The sequence below is a fragment of the Callospermophilus lateralis genome, chromosome 9 (assembly GCF_048772815.1).
Source record: "Callospermophilus lateralis isolate mCalLat2 chromosome 9, mCalLat2.hap1, whole genome shotgun sequence".
Classification (NCBI taxonomy): Eukaryota; Metazoa; Chordata; class Mammalia; order Rodentia; family Sciuridae; genus Callospermophilus; species Callospermophilus lateralis.
This window is the reverse complement of record NC_135313.1, coordinates 31,638,081-31,658,021: the sequence shown is the minus strand read 5'-3', so window position 1 is coordinate 31,658,021 and position 19,941 is coordinate 31,638,081. Positions and strand designations below refer to the sequence as shown.

The 19,941-nt window shown below is 34.1% G+C and overlaps 1 protein-coding gene across 2 annotated transcripts in view; it reads right to left on the bottom strand.

Annotated features, from left to right (window-relative positions):
* Positions 1 to 19,941, bottom strand: part of Raph1 (Ras association (RalGDS/AF-6) and pleckstrin homology domains 1) — a 96,563-nt gene that overhangs the window by 36,933 nt on the left and 39,689 nt on the right. The window contains exons 3-5 of one of the 2 annotated variants that reach the window (XM_076866904.2): positions 17,278 to 17,383; positions 16,003 to 16,508; positions 7,129 to 7,209 (exon numbers count right to left, since the gene is read on the bottom strand). In XM_076866904.2, coding sequence (XP_076723019.2) covers positions 7,129 to 7,209; positions 16,003 to 16,508; positions 17,278 to 17,383 — 693 coding nt within the window. The remainder of the gene's footprint in view (positions 1 to 7,128; positions 7,210 to 16,002; positions 16,509 to 17,277; positions 17,384 to 19,941) is intronic. The other variant, XM_076866905.2, reaches the window with a different exon arrangement.

Below are 19,941 nucleotides of genomic sequence, written 5' to 3'. Positions count from 1 at the left end.
ACAAAAGCAGGGTGGGTGGTATAAATAAGGTAGATAAAGTCAGATGTTGGCCAGATATACTAATACCACAACTGGGTCAAAGGTGAAGATAAGATGAGGGCAAGAATGGCTCTGCTACTGCAGTTGGCATTGTTTTCTCTTGGACAGGAGAAAAGTTACTAGCCCCATTTACCCAAAACTTGCCAAGAACAACCCTTCCATGGGAAAAAAAAATTGCTTAAATTGCTGTCATATTTCCAGGGCTGCAAACATTGGTACACAGAAGGTAATCAGTAAGTATCTGTTAAGTGGACAATGAAGGTACTCTTTTCAATAGAGTGACTTTCATATATAATGTATATGAATACAGACCCCCCAATGCAGTGAGAATCTATTGAAAAGGGTAATAACTTCATTGCATGTACAATATACACGCCACATCTCAGCATAGTTTGAATGATCTGACTCTTACTTACCTCTCTAAACCCAAATCAAGACACTTGTACCGTTACTTATCTGTTTCATCTCTAGCAATATGGTCTCAAGCATGCCAAGCTCTTCTTCCCTCAGCCTGTCTACATGGAACACTCCCTTCTCCTGTTAGGCTGCATCTTTTCATCCTTCAGGCTTTACCTTATATGCAACCCACATAGAAAGACCTTTTCTGATCTCACTATCTAAATGAAATGGAGCCCTGATCCTCTTCTCACAGGAGTACCTTTCCCTTGTTTTCTTCATGCACTTAACATTTTCTTTTCTGTGCTTCTTTGTCAATGTTCACGATCTATCTTTGTATGCAGACTGTGAGGTCCTATGGATGGGGAACATATCCACTTTACACAATATTGTATCACTATACCCAGCAAAATATTGACTCTGTAAGTATTACTTATTTTAAGAAGTAGAAATGGTAAAGGTAAAGGGTTAAACTTTTACTAAGCACAGTATACAAAATGAACTGGAGGGGGAACAGGCAAAAATAGAGACTACTCCAGTGTCTCTGAGAAGAGATAAGAGCTTATTATTAGGGTGGGATCAGCAATGGAAATGAAATGGATGGGCAAACTGAAAAATACTGCTTCATTACAGACTTGAGATATTAGAAGAGAAAAGGTGCCGATGATAACCAGAGAGTTTAACTTGGGTTAAGGGAGAAGGGCAGCATCCTAAGTAGAAACAGTAAGGTCAAAAGAAAATGAAAATAAATTGTTGGGCTCTGGGAAGAATGATAAAAGGCTAAACACCTAAGGGATTTAAGTGCTAGCAAGATACTGGTGATCTCAGAGGAAACCCTTGAAACCACCTGGAAATGTGTTCTCACAAGCACAGAAGGCAGAAAAGGAGCTGAGGAAAAGAAAAAAAGGAAAAAAAAAAAAACTTTGCTTAGATTATAAAGTACACGGCTAGAACCTGCTTAAGTGACCTTGCACTTGGCCTAAGCTTTACACTTTTACCTCCACTCACAGACCTACATTAAAGAAAGAAATCTAGGCAAGAGAAAGGGTCTCACTGTTTTCTTTGTCAAAGGGTCTTCTCTTTGAGCTGGTTCTTGAGGAGATTCAAATTACTTCCCAAGTTTACAAGGTTAGGAACCAATGAATTTAAAAAACCCTCAGACACAGTAACAACTTAGAGGCATTACCCATAATTGCTGTGTGCATTCTGCAGTGAGAATCTACTGAAAAGGGTAACTTCATTGCATGTACAATATACACGCTACACCTCAGCACGGTTTGAATGATCTAATCTGACATTCTTGAATTTAATATTACAACACTTAAAGAACATAATGAAATTCAGACATGACTTGAAAATAGATAGAAAGCTAGTCAGCTTCCTGATTCTATTATTTCCTGATTAATGATGTTGACTGCTAAAAGATTTTAAATTGTTGAAAACACTGGCCCAACGAAAATTCAGCTGGACTGATTCAAACCACTCTGAGGTTGCAGAACTAAGAGATTAAAATTGCAGCCTTCCCCTCCAATTTGATTAAGTTCATAAACATCAAGATTCTATTTACATAAATAAATGTTTTAAATAAACTAGGAGGTGATAATATAAATAAAAATTATACAGCTTGCTAAAGAATTCATAGTTTAGATAGCCATTAGTAACAAAGGTTAAAATTAAAGCAACGATTTAAAAATGCAATAGAACATTAAACTAGAAAAAGTACAATGTAACATACTTGAGAAGACTACTAGGCATTTACAAAAGTTTAAAAACTAGTGAAAATTACCAAAAATATATTCTATTCTTGATATCTTCCAACAGTTATTAAGTAGACAGTTACATTTGGTGAGGAAAAAAAGTAGCTCTATTAAAGACAAAGGTGCTGAAATAAGAAAACAATAATCTGAGGGCACAGTAAAAAACAAATTATATTCTACCTACAAGGCAATAAATAATTACATGCATGTGGAAAGCAGTAGGATCACCTTGGTCAGCAAATGAGAAGGTTTTCCTGCAATGTTTCTCAGAAGAAGGGAGGTTTCCCTGTCCAGATAGGAGTGCTTGTGCAGGAAGAGAGAGAAAAACAAAAAAGGCAATAACAGAAGTCAGTGGAGGCATTGTGTGTGTAAAATATAAAGTAGACAAAGCAAGAATGATTCTCTATAATTAATATCATATCATTTTTTATAAACTAAGTGAAATATGTCCATAAAGAAAATATAAAGAGGGGTGGGGAAGAAAAAGCAAAAGCAAAGGAGGGGAGATAAAGACTTCATCTAGGCCCATGAGTGAGTCACAGGTGATTCTTGCTCTTCAGGAAAATGGATAAGACAAAAATCTCAGAGCTGGTTCATGAGTGTTGTGCAGAGAACAAATACATACATGCCAGAAACCTATGACTAAACATGTGTTCCTGTTGCTAATGTCTATGCAAGATCTACAAAGTTTTGAATATTATCTTCTGATGAGAACATAATAAGACTATATTATTTTAAATACTTCAAGTATTTCTGATCAATTCAATGACAGCCATAACACAAGGAAAAGCATCTTTCAATATTGCCTGATGTGACATACTTGTTTTCATTACAATTTTATCAACCCACTCATTATAGGACCATGTTGAAAAAAATCAGATATTCACAAAGGAAAGGACTTGTATAGCAAATGAATTATATAAACAAACTGTTAAGATTTCCCCCTGAATTGGTTTACATTAATTCAAGTAATTAATATTTTCATAAAAATGTTTATGAATAATATAATTCGTAACTACCATTCCCCCCTTAATAACTTTCATTTTTTCCCCTTTAATAACTTTTAACAACATGCTGTAAGATAATTTTATGCAACTGTACTGGCTTATCCTTAAATTCCAACTGTTTTGATATATATAATTAGACTTGCCTTTCCCTAAATAACTTTGAGTTAGTGTTTATTTTTTAATACTATGCAATTACAAATCACTGTTTAAATTAACACACAACACAGCTGAGAAGAGTTATAGAGAAAATGTTCTATAATGTTATATTTTATAAATTGAAAACTTGACAATTTTTTTTGGAGAGAAATTATTTGGAAAGAAACATGTAAGTAAATACTAGAGCTGTACTTTCAGGAAGTACTAAACACACTACTTTAAGATTGAAACATTATTATAGAAGATAATACTAGTTTATTCTTTACTCTTCGCTCAGATCTACACCATTGTTGAGTTTGCTACAAGGTTATTTTACTGACTATTATTAAAACTGAGTTTGGGGGCTGTGGTGATAGCTCAGTGTTAAAGAGTGTTTGCCTAGCACCTGTGAGGCACTGGGTTCGATCCTCAGCACCACATAAAAATAAGTAATTAAATACAAGTATTGTGATTGTGTCCATCTACAACTAAATAATGGGGGAAAAAAATCCAAAGAAACTGAATTTTAATTCAAGATGAACTTATACCTGCCTCTCTCTCACTCATTCCAGAAAGAAAGAAAGAAAGGAAGGAAGGAAGACCGACTCACTGACTGACACTCACAAATATTATCACCAACAAGACTGAACAATAATAAGAACAGAGAATATTATCCCTAGGCCCTTTCACATAGATGGTACAGTGATCCTAAAGATAAATTTATTGGTTGATTTATCCACAAAGGCAATAGGTAGGCAGTAAATTTTTTAAACTTTGATTCAGTTTATAATTGAAGATCAGCTAAGACAAGGAGAAAATTGAGAAAAATAAAGAATGGAATGCACAATTAAAAAGAGCAACTACAGGGCTGGGGATGTGGCTCAAGCGGTAGCGCGCTCGCCTGGCATGCGTGCGGCCCGGGTTTGATCCTCAGCACCACATACAAACAAAGATGTTGTGTCCGCCGAAAACTAAAAAGATAAATATTAAAAAAATTCTCTCTCTTTCCCTCTCTCTCTCTCACACACTCTCTCTCTTAAAAAAAAAAAAAAAAAAGAGCAACTACAACATTCATTGCTCTTATACCCATTCATTTTTTGCTATTCACACATGATGGGAAAAATGTATTCTTACATAGATTTATAAAACATATAATATGTATTTTGAGGAAATTTCTTGAAAATCCACTGCTATTCATCTTATAAAAGTTACTTTTTCAGAAAAAGATCCTCAGTAGAATATCTATATTCAGATTATTACATTTCAAATTTAAAAAGATGAAATAGTCCTCAGGCCATCAAAACAAATTATGATTTGGTAAGTGTAATCCCATATATTAAATTCAAATTTAAGTTTTTTTTTAAAAAAACAAAAGATTTATTTAATCAAACCCAAAACTCATAATATCACCTTTAGACTTCAAAAGTCCCTAAATTTTGTTTTAATTTGCTCAGTAAGAGGCAAGGTTAATTACATTTGCTTAAGACTCATTTTGAAATAGTAAAATAGTTTAAAATAAAAAGGGAGCAATCACTATGGCAAGCAACCTAAAAATGTCACATAAAAAATGAGAACACAAAAACAATACCCAAACATGACCTTCTGTATCTGAGTCACATATTTCCTCTAGAACTCTGTTCTTCATAAAGAAGGGGCAATGGTGGGTGAGGGGAAACTGGTTACTGAGGAAAGATGCAGGAGGGATAAGAGGAGTGGTATGTAGTTGAAGAATGAAGAAGAGGAAATTCAGACAGTGATTTGGGCACATGGCCCAATTAACCTCAGTCTTGGCACATGATGTTAGTTAACAAAAATACACACAACTTCATAAAAATAGGGCCTTTATTATCTTGTATTTACCACTATAAACATAAAGTCAGAGGCTTATTTTGTAATCCATTTCACATGTTTTCTTTATCTCTCCATTTTTTCCTCTCTCTCTCTTTTTTTAATTTAAAATTTTGTTTGGTTCTAACTTTGAGCCTGGAACCTTATGCCAGGGACTGGAGGTGCAAAAGTGACAGACATGTAGGTACTCCTGCTGTCACAGAATTGAGACTGTAACAGAGACACAGGCCCACTGGAAACTATAATATAGTGTGTCAGGTGGCATGGGAGCAAGTAGGAGGTAAGTACCTAGGCCAAAATTAGTGGCTAAGTTGAAAAAGTTTGAATCCAGAGTAAGAGGCTGTGGGATGGAAGAGGGAGCAGACAGCAGAGAGATCTCAGAAGAACAGTTCTCAAAGAGGGTAGCTCTGTCTTCAAGTAGGCATTTCAAACAATGGTAAGGACATTTTGGGATGCCATAATGAAGAAAAGTGTTACTTTTTGTTACTTATCTAGTTTTACTGAGGTAAGTCAGAAATGGTGGATGCTGTGCAAGCACACATCCCATCCCACATAACTTTTTAATGTCCTTACATGGAAAATTATACAAATGGGAAATCCCATTTATAACAATCTGAGCTCAGAATCTAACTCCATTTTACATATAATCACAAAGTAAAATTTTGTGTAATTTTAATTTTGAATTTTTTGTTTTTGTTTTTTAAGGAATGCTTTTACCCAGTAAAATAAATTGAGGGAATGCTGTGCCTTCTTTTGTTCAAAATTTATGAAGAACCATTCACAGTGATGGAAAATCATTTCAACAGTGGAAACCCAGCTTAAAGGAATAGTTACCCAAATCATAAATGGTAGTATTATTGCACACTCCATCACATACAAGTGAAAGAGAGATCTGAAATTTCATTGACTAGAATTAAGAACTAAATAATGGGACACAGGAATTTCAATGGGTTTCATTTATATGGATTGCTTAAAACATGTCATATTACTTATTTAAAATATTTATAACAATGAAAAATCTACATTTGTTATGGTTTGGATCTGAAACATCCCCCAAAGCCTCATGTGTTCAGGGGCTTTTAGGAAATAACTGGAGCTGACTTCATTACTAGATTAATCCATTGATAGCTGAAGGGACAACTGGGAAGTGGGACCTAGCTGGAGGAAGTATATCAGTGTGGGAGTACCTTGGAAGGGTTTACCTTCTCCCTGGTTTCTCTCCCCTTCTTGATGCCATGAGCAGAGTAGCTTTCCTCTACCATAATGTTCTACTTCACTTTAGGCCCCAAATAAGGGAGCGGCTGACCATGGGACTGAAAACTATGAAACCATAAAGTAATTTGAAAAGGTATAAAGAAACCATACCAGGAATATTAACCAGTCATCTATATAAATGCATTAAAGGAAATATGTTCTTTCTTTTCATACTAAGTCTTGAAAATTCAGCGTGTATTTTATCCTTAAAGCACATTTCAATTTGGGTTAACCACATTTTAAGTACTTAACGGTCACGTGTGGCTAGCCTCAACCCTATGGAACAGTAGAGCTCTGAAGCATCCAGATTTATCAACCGAAACTAGGTTTTCCGTTAAGAATTAGTGCAGAAGTTATTCTATTTGATAACCCCCATCCTAAAGAATGGCTAAATTTATTAATATCTTAAGAAATTGACAAAAGCCCTTGACTTCAGAAGGAAAGAGAAAATGTGGTTTCTGGTTCCAATGCAAAAATTCTGTATGTCAGATATGCTACCTACCTAATTTACCCTCAGTATTAATATTCACTGATATCCTATCATAAAGATGCTTATTTGGTATTGCTCATATGATTTTTTACTTGAAAAATTGGTGTTATATGACAGGTTTCATCATTTGGAGTTCTAATGAATGCATTCATTCCTCTCCACTGATATTTAAACAGTCCCATGACATGTTTACAGAACTTACAGGTGTCAGCTCAGCCTGTTCTTCTGTGAAGTCAATATGACGCTTGGCCTGCTTGCGGGGACATCTCAGAGAAATAGCATGCTGTGAAAATGGAGGAAGGAAGAAAATGATAGGTAAAGGAGGTGAAAAGGGCAGCTCTCCTTGTCATGCAGAAAGAAAAAAGGATCACTGAAATGAAACAAAAAGAGTAATGAAACAAAAGAGTAATGAAAAGTTACATGCAATTACCTTAGATTCTTTTATGCAAAAATTATAGATTGGGACCAAATGATCCTAAGCCCTTAATAATTTATGAATCATCTCCCTCTACCTCTGGACAATACAACTCATGGGAGAATTGTACCCAAACATCGTGTCCAATACCAATTCAGGCTGACAAACTTTAATTTGGCTTTGACCACGGTTTGGCAGCACTCTTCACCTCTACCCCTCACTCCGCTAAATCATCCTTTCATACCCTGTTCTGAGTTCTTCAAGCTTCTAGCTTCTCCCTTCCCCCTTGTCACATGAGCTCACTTCCCCCCATTACTAAGGAAATGACATCCATCATGAGGATCTTATCACTAAAGTAAACTCTGGAACTAAATCCATATTCTTTCTCATATCTTCCCCCAGTTCTATATAAATAGCCTCCCCACCCACCAATATCTAACAATAACAAAACCAAGCATATCCCAGATTCTACTCATTCTTCCTCCAACATGAGTCTCTGATACTCAATGAGGCCAGCCCACTAAGGGTGAGGACACAGGGGGGAAAAAAAAAGTTTCCTGGTTAAACTAGTATTTTCTCCTCTGCACTACGAATTTTCCTGAATTCATGGTCTAAAGCTCCTCCACCTTTTAGCTACTCACTTATCATAATTTCCTAAAATAATTTTTTTCTGAAGCCTTTATTCTTTGAATTGTAATGCATTCTGTAATTCATTGTCAAAGTCATTAATGATCTTTCAACCAAAAAAGGGTTGTCTTTCCTATCATAGTACTTGCCACACTCTATAGAAATCCCTTGTTTGGTTTCAATTCTATACCCTTCTTTCTCACATGCTAGATTATCCTAAGGACACTGTAAATTATGATCCCTTACAGTCCAGTGCCTTGCCTAGGCTCTCAAATATTTATGGAATGTATGGATAACTATTTCTGCTAGGCTTTCCTGCTACATGCTTGGTCAGATCAAGACAGTTTTTGCTTTTCCATCTCTAAATTTTCTCATTACACATGTTCTACAGCATGTTTCAACTGCTAGATCAAGAGGAGACCTATCAAACCTATATTGCCAATATCCTTATCCTTAGGACAAAGAAACTGAAGTTTAAGGGCTAAAGGGTCACGACAAATGCAACCAATTCTCAAATGGTTCAGGAAAAAATGTATACATACAAGGAATGAGTAAATGTGACAAAATGTTAAAATTGGTGGAGCTGGTTAATAAATTTCATGAGTTCTTTTTATTATTCTTTCAAGTTTTTGTAAGCTTGACAGTTAAATCTAAAGTATTCTAAAAGAGATGACTGACTACCATTTTGAACAGTATAATAGAACATTATATAGTTACTAAAATTCAATATATTCCTATAAAAGCTATGTTGCAAAGGGACAAAAATACAAAATAAAACACACAAAGAATAGAAATTATTTTCTGCTATTACATTAAAAAGATGAGAATGAAAAAAACCAGATTATGGTTTATTCCATGTTAATTAGATTCCTTTTCTACAAGGTACCCAATACTTAAATAAATGATCTATCCCAAACCTAATCTTTACCTACTCTTTATCATATCCTAGTCTAAAACATGTAGGAAAAATGAATTCAAGGATCAATTCTCCACATAAATTTTGCTCTTAACTTTCTCAGTTCCAAGAACTTTCATTTGTGCTATAAAGTTATCAGATTCTATACCAATCTTTCAAAAATTTCCCACAAATCTTGGCAAAATAAGTTATGGGTCACCTCTTTCTACAACCAAATGCTAACTTAAGATGAAGTATCATTTGCCAGCCAGAATCCTTGGAGTAGGAATGAGAGGGTACATATTGAAAAGCATTGATCGAAACATAAGAGCCAAACCATTATCAAGAAATGGCTTTGTACAAAAGGAGTGGCTACAAATAAAATACTTCCTCATGAGTGAATACTTTATATTACAATCAGAGAAAAGAAATGGAGGTTTATGCACCCACTGTTTCAGTAAAAGAGATGTACATTCATCTGTTACTGACACATATGTATTTTTAACAAGTGTTCTGTTGATAATAAGCATAGCATGACAAAAAATGCAGATCCTGGAAATGGAGTGCCTGGGTTCAAGCCCCAGCATGGCCATTTACTGACAATGTGATTTTGGAGTTAACTGTTTAACTTGTTTATTAATGTGTCAAATAAAGGTAAAAATAGCATTTATATATCATATAAGCGTTAAATGATAACTGAATTACATTACTCTAAAAACAGGAAACTGTCACCCCTCATTTGAATTTTATTTAAGACTTAATTTATTCCATTCTTAAATTTTAACCCAAAACATTAAAAAATATACCAAAACACCACAAGATGGGGGTGTTGCTGCATAGATCTCTCTCCCTTTTTTTCTCCTGTCCATGAAGTTCTGTCTTTAGGTCTCCCACTGAGAACACTGGCCAGTATACTCATCTGGATTCCCCTTCAATTCTCTGATGAAGCAGCATGATATGGTGACATGAGGTCTACAATCAAGGGTTGCTATGTTCAAATCCTAGGGCAGATTATGCAGTCACTCTCTGCCTCATTTCCATACACTGTGTTTGGCAAAATTAGTGTGGTAAGACATGCAAAACCCAATGCTTAGCACAGAATAAGCACTCAGTAAAGCTGCTTCTATTGTTTTCTAGTTTCCCCTCTTTTCTCTTTGTTAATGTTTGAATGTTTTTAAAATCATTTTATATTTTAGAGACCCTATCAACTTTAAAAACCCATGAATATATTTCTATTTTTGTTCAAAACAAACAAAAAAGGTTCTTTACCAGTTTTCCACAAACCCCAAACAAAACAGACCTAAAATCAAATAAAGTCATTTTATTTCTGCAGAGAAGCGAAAAATGTAGATTCCCAAGAAATACACATAATGTGAGTTAGAGCATATATGCCAGTGCTGACAGAAAGTATATATGAAAAATGCTCTTGTGAACTAGATTTTCCCCCAGATTAACCAAATCTTCAGTCTCTTCTTTCATCTGATAGCTATTTCTTCTGCTGTTAAATTCACTAGGCCAGTCAATTTGGAATTAAACACCAAGTTGGTACACATGAAAAAATTTCAGTGAAGCCATGAGAAAGGTTGCTACAAGAAAAAAAAAAAAAAATCAATGTGTAACTCCAATCATTCAGATGTGTAGGACTTCTGAAGCTTTCAGAAAGTCCTGTGCTCCTTCCTATCCAGTTACTACTTCAGAACAGTAAGATTATGCTTGCTAAGAATAATCTGGGGCTTTGAAGCTAGTGGGCTCACACCCCATGTGCTATGAAACACAACTGCTGTTTTTCTCTTAAAACCTCAAAATTTCTACACAAATTTTCTGTTGAAATACTTCTACAAGGTGAAGTGGAGCAGTTGCACTGAAGCTATGATATACATTGTTGTATCACATCATAAACTTTAATACTGACCACTTGTTCATATTTAAAAACCCTCTACATATAAGGAAAAAAGTTATAATTTCAAAATTTTTAATAGCTCAGGTACTAGGCAATTTTTCCCCATTATAATATAATAAATCACCAAGTTATTTTTTAAGATACAGCAAAACCTTTTGAATCTATTATAAAACTAATTTTAATAGCTTTAAAAAGTCTTTTCATTTAAAAAATACATTTTCATATATAAAATTCCGAATTCTAGGGAATCATTAAGGGGTAAACACTACCAGAAAACAAATATAAAGGTATATTCCAGTATTAACTTTCAATCTATAAATACTATTTTATAGGGAATTTATAATATGCAATTATCACTTAAATTATTAAACAGCTTGTGCTGTCGTCTCATTGAAAAGTATGTTTTATTAACATGAATAAAAGTGCCAAAATGAGTAGATTAATTGCAATCTATATTTCATATTGGCTGAAAAATAAAGTGCCTTTATTAGAATTTATTTCAAGTACAATGAATCGTACAATGAATTCTAATTTTAAAAGACCTAACAAATTATCATTATTGCTGGTGGACTTCAAAAGAATATTGACTGAAATTATCCTGTATTTCACTTTTAAGTGTATCTGTGGAGAGTAATTTTATACTAAAATAATTCCTAATATTTAGAAAATAATCATTTTTAACAATCAACTAATATTAAAATTTTTATTAAAAACCAATAAACAGATGTGGCTATGAAATTCAAATACAGACTTCTCAGTTACTTGATCTACTTTATCTTTTCAGTCTTAGCTTGAATGGAATAATGTATGTAACATTAGAATTCATTCATACTTTTCAATGAGACAACAGCACAAGCTGTTTGATAATTTAAGTGATAATTGCATATCTAGATAGAGATGGTATTTGCCTGGTGGAAGTGAAGGTGGTGAGCAGTGGTCAGACAGGATATATTCTGAGTAAAGCCAGTAGTATTTGCTGCTGGATCAGAAAGGAGGTGAAAGAAAAATATAAGCAGATAAAAGACATGGCAAGTATCTGATGAAATTAAAACATGAAACAGTCATTAACTGAGATGAAAAAAGATGTGGGAGAAGCGAGTATGGAAAAAAAGATCAGAGTTTCAGGTTTAGATCAGGACATCCAAACAGAGACACTGATTAGAAATGGAATGAATACACCTGGAGTTCAGGGGAAAGATGCGGGCTAAAGATACCTGTATTTTCTTGAATCTAAGATGATCTGATGCTCATTAAATCTGAATGACTTAAAAGTGTTAACCGAAGGCTTCACACAATACACTCTTATTTGGGGCATTGCTAACAGGTCTGATAGATGCATTCTGATTTCAGGATGTGATTGCTTAACCACGGCACTGTTTTAGGCCAGATATATATATATTATTTTTAGTTGTAGATGAAAACATAATATCTTTTTTTTTACCTTTGTTTTTATTTATTTATTTTTATATGGTGCTGAAGATCGAACCCAGGGCCTCGCATGTGCTAGGCGAGTGCTCTACCACTGAACCACAACCCCAGCCTCAGATAATTCTTTTATGTGTGGGCTGTACTATGTACTGTAGATGTCAACAGAATCTCTGGCCTCTACCCATCAGATGTCAGTAGTACCCTCCTATCATGGGCAACCAAAAATACTGAATGTCTTTTGAGGGACAAAGAGTCTCTAGTTGGGAACCACTGCTTTAATGGGTTCAAATAAAGTGAAGGAAGGCACAAGAAGTGTCTTAAGTAAGAGAAATTAAAATTAAAATTTGGAGTTGTCAGTACACATGGATGAGATCAGGAGAAGTACGTATAGATAGAAAAGTAGCCTAAGAATTGTGCCTTGGGGTACTCCATAGTCAAAGAGTTTATAGATATGAAGAGGTGACTAAGAAGAAATGGCAAATGAGGTAGTTCCACTCTTTCCAAATATTACTTTTTTCTTTTTTTTTTAATGACAAATTCCAAGAAAACAATGGCGATTTTTGGAAGCTAGAAAGCATTTTACCTGAGAGGTAACTAACTTAGCAGACCCAAGAAATATGAATGCTGAGCCAGCACTGAAGAAAAGCAAAGTAACACCTCAATTTATATCATGTAACCTCAAAAATTCCCCAAAGTGGCAACAGAAGTGACAGGGGGACTAAAGCAGGAAGACCCTTTACCTGCCCATTGGCAGTGGTCTCAGTTGGCTGATAATCACTCAAAGAAATCCAACAGAAAAAGAGAATGCTGGCATGCTAGCATTAAACACACCATCTTCAGAGAGAGTTCACACTACCCAGCAGGGGCCTTTTTTGAGTCCACAAGTGACAGCTCCTCATAAAGGACAGAGACTATGTGGACAAATGCAAAAATCACACTGCTCGGAGAAACTTCATGCTCCCATGGGAACCAGTAGAATCTTTTAACAGCCAATGAGGACAAGTTCCAGGGCCCCTCGGGGACATGTTCATGCTCATCGACAAGCATTACACTGTACACCAGGAAGTCAAGTTCTGCATCTTCTCATAGGCTTATATGGTTCTTCACGGACAGTCTTCCTGGTCTACCTACACTTAGTAATCAGGGGTCCATTTTGTAATAAACACTATTACCTGGACACATTCTATACTTAATTGCAATCCAGTATGTTTCCAGGAGAGAACACCAAGAAAAGGAAAAACCCCAAAAAATTTTCATGAAAAATTAGGGCTCAGATCTACTGTTAACTTTTTACCTCGAGCAATGATTCTTAAATGATTTTGTCCTTCAGGGAACATTTTTAGTTGTTACAACTAGAGGGGAGTATGTACTACTGGCACCTAGACAGTAGAGGACAAGGATGCAGCTAAACGTCCTATCATGACCAAGCAGACCCTCACAAGAGAAAATGCCAATAGTGCTAATGGTTGAGAAACCCTGATCTAGAAAGATCAGATGAAGTTCATATACTGAACACTGAGGATCACCTCATGTCTAAACCCTTTTTTCCCTAAACACTAGCAGTGAGGCATATGTCCTCTGTGCAGAAGACTGAAGAATCTTCTCTGCAGAAGGTTGCCACTCTGGAAAAAAAAAAAAACTTAATAATCCTACAGACTACAAAAACAAAACAAACACCCCACTCCAAATAAACAAATAAAAACAAACAAACAAACAAAAAGAACAAACCAGAAACTAAAGATGAAATTAACAGAACACTAAACTTGTTTGATGCAAGTGAGAGATTTAATCAACAGGGATAAAATTTAGAATTACAACAGTGATAAACACACAAAAATTTAATTATTTTATAAATCTAAAGATAATTATGAATTTTAGGGAAAGCAAAATGAGGTTTCAAAAAGGAGACGTAAGAGATTACGTAAGAGATTACAGTTTAAAAGCAAATTACAAATACATAATCATAACAAAAACAATGAATAGTAACCCTATCAAAGTACACTGTGAGAATGGAGGAACAGAAGTACAAGGAGTTGTCTAAAGACAGCTATATTCTCATTTTCCAGAGCAAGAAGTCAGCAGACAATACACATAATGAGAAAAGTCAGGAAATAGTGACGTAAGTGTGGATTTAATGGTAAGAAGTTAAATACTGTAAGAACTAGTTAAAATAGTAGGAAAGTGCTTATCTCTGGGAATAGAATATGATGTGTTAGTATAACAAGTTTTTTGTAACAAATCTCAAAGAGCTATTTGATTTTAAAATGTTCTTATAGAACTATTTTACTCTATGCATGGCAAACCAATTAAATTTTTTTTTTAAAAAATTGTATTTGCAAAAAATAAAAAATAAAAATAGTATTTGCTTTTGAGGATAACTGGATATATGGGTTTGGGATCTATAGAGATGTCCCAATTTACTTGATTTGAATCAGAACAGAGCAGATCTCCCCCCAAAAAAACACATTAAATCAAGTTCCAGGCTTGTTAAACCACTTTTCTATCCCCTCTGGGTGAGGCAAAAGAATAGGCCAGATGAGACTTTTAAGTCCTTTGCCTGCTTTATTCACCAAACCTTATTAAAAGTATTATATTAAACATTACACCATTGAATGCTAGTGTCCTTGCCCATGGATATCACTAGATACCGTCTGAAGTATGTTTGCTGGGAAAGAAGGATTTTTCACTTTTTACTTCTTTTGTTCTTACGTAGTTTGAACTTTTTTGAGTGTATTTTACAGACAGAAAGATAAACACACGTTAGAATATCCTTAATAATTAGTTTATAATCTGTCCTCATGCATCTTGACCCAATTCAACATACAAGATAAAGAGTAATAAAGAAAACGTATCTGCAATAAAATATTGCTTAAATCTCAGTAGATGTATCTAAAAGACAAGAAAATGACAAGTAACTGGTACTAATTATAATTTTTGAATATTATAAAGCACAAACCAGTTTTCAAGTTCTCTATAGGTAATTAATATACCATGTTAAGTTTTATTTTAAATAAATGAAAGAATATTCTTTAGATCGATATGATTTGCTAACTTTCTCAGCAAGAAAACTCAAGTTTACCTCTAAACTGCCATGATTCATGTTTCTTTTGTGCTCTACAGTACTAGAACAAAGCTAGGCCCATGAACAAATATACTAGGAGTTACTCACTTATGTAAATTAATCTAAATAATAAAATCAGCTAGGGAGAAAAAAATCAATAATGTCACATAATAAGCATAAATTTTAAATTTTTCTATAATTCCTTAAACAATATTTTACAAGATTTAACCTGTTGATTTCCTTCTTGCTTTTTGTTACTCTGTAACAGAATTGTGATCTTCTTGATAAAAAGAACTCAAAATAATGAATTCTCTTTTACCAAACTCGGCTTTTGTTAAACTTATTGCAAATCCACTATATCACACTGACTCTTTGATAATAAAATGAGGTAAACCATGAAAACTAAAATCTTAGAGAACTACAATGGGGATGAATGTTTTTCTTATGTCCTTATTTAAATACATATGTTGAAAAGCAATTATCAACTTAGTAAATATTAGTGGCTTTGGAAATCACAATTCAATATTTTTTAATTACATGAAATAACTGATATAAATTCAAGGACTTCAAAACGTCAAAGAATGAAAAAAAAGAAATTAAATGTTTTCAAAGTCATCTTTGTGACACAGCCATCACTGACAAGTTTTAAATGTAGAAACATTAAGAAAGTCTAAACTTAATTTTTTAAAAAATAATTTCCCCCTTATTTAACTCTAAAATTCCAGGAAGAAAAAAGTTCCATCCATTTACCTCAGTAATTGGCTGCCCCTGAGATGTCAAATCCAGTTCTTGAGGGCGTGTCACTTTATCAATATCCAAAGAATCCATGCTGGAGGCTGCAGACGTGATGCTAGAACGTGAGGAGTTACTAATAGAGCGAACTTCAGCATCACTCACTGTGCCTGCTGATGCGGTTCTTCTGTGCTGATTAGTTACTAAGGGCTTAGTATCTTCTAGTAGAGATTGCTGAGCAGCTTCGTCCATGCTCAAGGAGGCCTGTTCTAATTGTGCAGTGATGTCATCTAGAGAGTAGTTAGCATGAGAAGGTTTAGTTATCCTATTAGATGAAGAAGATAATCCTTTCAAGGTGCCATGTTTTGATGTATGTCGGTTAGCAGGTAATTTCTGAGTAGTTTTTGTTTCTGTGACTTGACGCTTACTATTTCCTGAACCAATACTGTTGAGCTCCTGCTCTATAGAGCAAAGATCGGCCATCAGGGCATCCAGATCAACAGTCTCTCCCTGATTCAGAGCTTCTGCAAAGAACACACATTTCCAGAACACGCTTAATCAGGATTTATACATTCCATTATAAATCAGTTAAATATGGGGGAAGAAGCAAAAGAATTCATCCCATTGGGTCTTAAGCTAAACAAAGTATTGCCAATAGTTCTTGTTTTAAATTCCAAAAGAAATCTTTAGAAGAAACTACTCCACGTTTTAAGATCTCTAGTAATCAAGGGCAATAAAGTTAAAGTTCAAAGGCAAAAATCTTAACATTGTTCCATGGTTTTACCCACATCATCCATAATAACTTTTCACCACAGGTTTTAATAGGCTATTAATAAGATTAATGCCCAGGTAAAGATGTTAATACCAAAAGAACTGGGGGCATAAAAAGGGAAGTTTTAAAAGTCTAAAAAATAATTACAGCTTGGAAGGTCAATAAACTTGACTAGGTAGAATATATCAAATAAAAGCCACAGGGGCTGATTTTTAAATTATTAATAAATAGTTTCACTGGATTTTAATCAAGTGAGAAAACAACAATGGAATTAAATATGCTGGGGGGGTTTCCATCTAAGTATGTATTTTGCCAAGTACTAATAAATCAACTGGAATACTATTTTAGTTATGTTCCAGTCAGTCTTTTTTCTGTGATAATCTCAATAAGTAATACGCACAAATCAAGAAACAGAACTTAGTAAGGTTACACATAGTTTTTATATTTGGAATTGTCGCTGTATTATTCCCACATTATACAGGTTAATATACTATTTTACACTTTACTTAGTTACATCTTACCATTCAAGTTGTATATGGAGAAACGATAAGAAAAATTGGCCATGTTTGTTTCCTGGCGAAGAGGAGATCTTTTCACTGGTTCTATGGGTTTGTCAGAATCCAAAGTCTTTAAAAATAAAGTTTAATAAGTCATATTAAATTCAGGTTTCAATTACATAAAAAGATGAAAAATTTTTTATGATTAAGTAAATTACCATATAATAATTAACTAAACCAAAGTTCTTCTAAGTATAGCCTTAAGAAAAAGTATAATTGGTTTTCACAGTATTTTCATTAGTTATTTCAATTTTTAGATATATGCTTACTTTGAGGGCACCTGAAAATTGAGACTATCATAGTTCAAAGTATTTTTTCAAATATATCAAGTTGTGACTGACCTAATTTTACAGAAATTCACTATAAAGTAAGTTTGATATGTGAATACGGACACGGTACGAACAGAAATGGAAAGGATTCGTGCAGAGAATTCTGTCATCTCTTTCCCTAGAGGGATATATGTGTTTTTTTCACTCAGGATAGCTTCATTCTTTGGCCATGTATCACCCTAAAGATAAAGGTCAGTTCTGGACTCAAAATTGGTAAAACCTAAGACTTTTAACAGAAAGCAATTACAATTTCAAAATGAGGGCAAACTACAACTCTGCTATTCTATCTGTAACAAAACAGCAATTATACCCACAATCAAGGGTATAAGGGTGACTTATAAGTTATCTCACCACTATTTTATTTAATTAAATCTGATTAATTAATTTACTTTTGGTGCTAGAGATTGAACCCAGGCCTAGGTCTTCTCCATACTAAGCACATGCTCCACCACTGAGCCCCCAGTCCTCATCACCTTTTTTTGTTTAAATATTTTTATTAGTTGTTGATGAAATTTCTTATTTTATTTATTTATTTGTATGTGATACTGAGAATCGAACCCAGTGCCTCACACATGATAGGCAAGCACTCTACCACTGAGCTACACCCCAGCCTCCCTCAACACCTTTTTAAAGGACATTTTATTTCTCTTTTTCCTTATTTCAACAATAAGGATACTTACAATAGGAAACTTCAGAAAAAAGGGGAAAGAAATTAGGCTTAATGATATTTAAATCATTTGCATATATCAGAATCAGTTTTTAAATTTTTAGTTACTATGTAAAGTAGATATAAGATATTCAAATTTTTTAAAAAGCATGGATATTCTTTTTCAAAAAAATATTTATTTTTTAGTTGTAGTTGGACACAATACCTTTATTTTGTTTATTTATTTTTATGTGGCGCTGAGAATCGAACCCAGGGCCTTGCATGTGTTAGGCAAGCATGCTACGGCAGAGCCACAACCCCAGCCCAATCATGGATTTAAATTAGAATTCGTGGAGGGACCTTTCTGGATTGTGACTCCAACCACATCAATGTTTATAACAGTTCAATTTACAATAGGTAAATTATGGAACCAGCCTACATGCCCTTCAACAGATGAATGAATAAAGAAAATGTGGTGTATATATACAGTGGAATATTACTCAGCCATAAAGAGAAATGAAATTACGGCATTTGCTGGTAAATGGATGGAACTGGAAACTATCATGCTAAGTGAAATAAACCAATCAAATGTTCCCTCTGATATGTGAATGCTAACTCAGAATAAGAGTTGCAGGGGGTGGGGGGTTGACAGGGAAGAACAGAAGTACTTTGGATTACATAAAGGGTAATAAAGGAAGGGAGAGGGAATGGGAATAGGAAAGGTAGTAAAATAAATAGGATATACTTTCCTATGTGCATATATGATTACACAATCAATGTTATTCTACATCATGTATACCAGAAAAATGAGAAGTTATACTTCATATATGTAAAATATGTCAAAATACATTCCACTGTCATGTATAACAAATAAGAATAAATAAAACATACAAAGGACTAGGGATATGGCTCTTTGGCAAAGCACCTCTGGTACCCAGTACCAAATAAACAGATTTGAATACTCTCTGTTACTCATTGATCTAAAGATAAATTGAATCCATACAGATAATACTCATCCTACTTTAAAGCTATTAAATAAAGGAGATCCAAAATCTCTTCAGTGCCTTATTTCACAGTTTCACAAAATAGCCAGAAAATTCTCCTTTAATCTCAAACTTAATTCTACTGCAGCAATTTAAGCCCTAATCCCCCTCCTCTTGGTGGAACTGGAGAATAAAAAGTAGCTAACATTTTTTGTAAGATACCTGGAGTAAAGATTTACTAAAAGTCAATCTATTTACAAGTTTAAATGAATGGTCATTTATTGTAACTATCTGCTATGTCCATGGTGCTAGGGCAACAAAGGAAACAATAAGAAATACTCCTCAGTCCAAGAAATTTGTAATTTAGTAGGAGGACTGTCAATCTTTTGGGGGCAGTCACTGAGAACTTAATTAAAGCTGTGAACCCTCTTTTAGAAAAATGCACAATACACAAAATTTTACAAACTATTTTAAGAATTACCTACTACTTAAAATTTAAACTTCATTTAATACAATGCTAAAAATACAGTTGATTATGGACACAGGTGACACTTTATAGTGAGAATTTTTAAATTTCAGTAAGAAATTTAAGGTTTTAGCCACTAAGTCAATTATTTCCTGAAAATTTCCATTAAAAAGCAATGTTAGCAGTTGAGTCACATTATGCAAT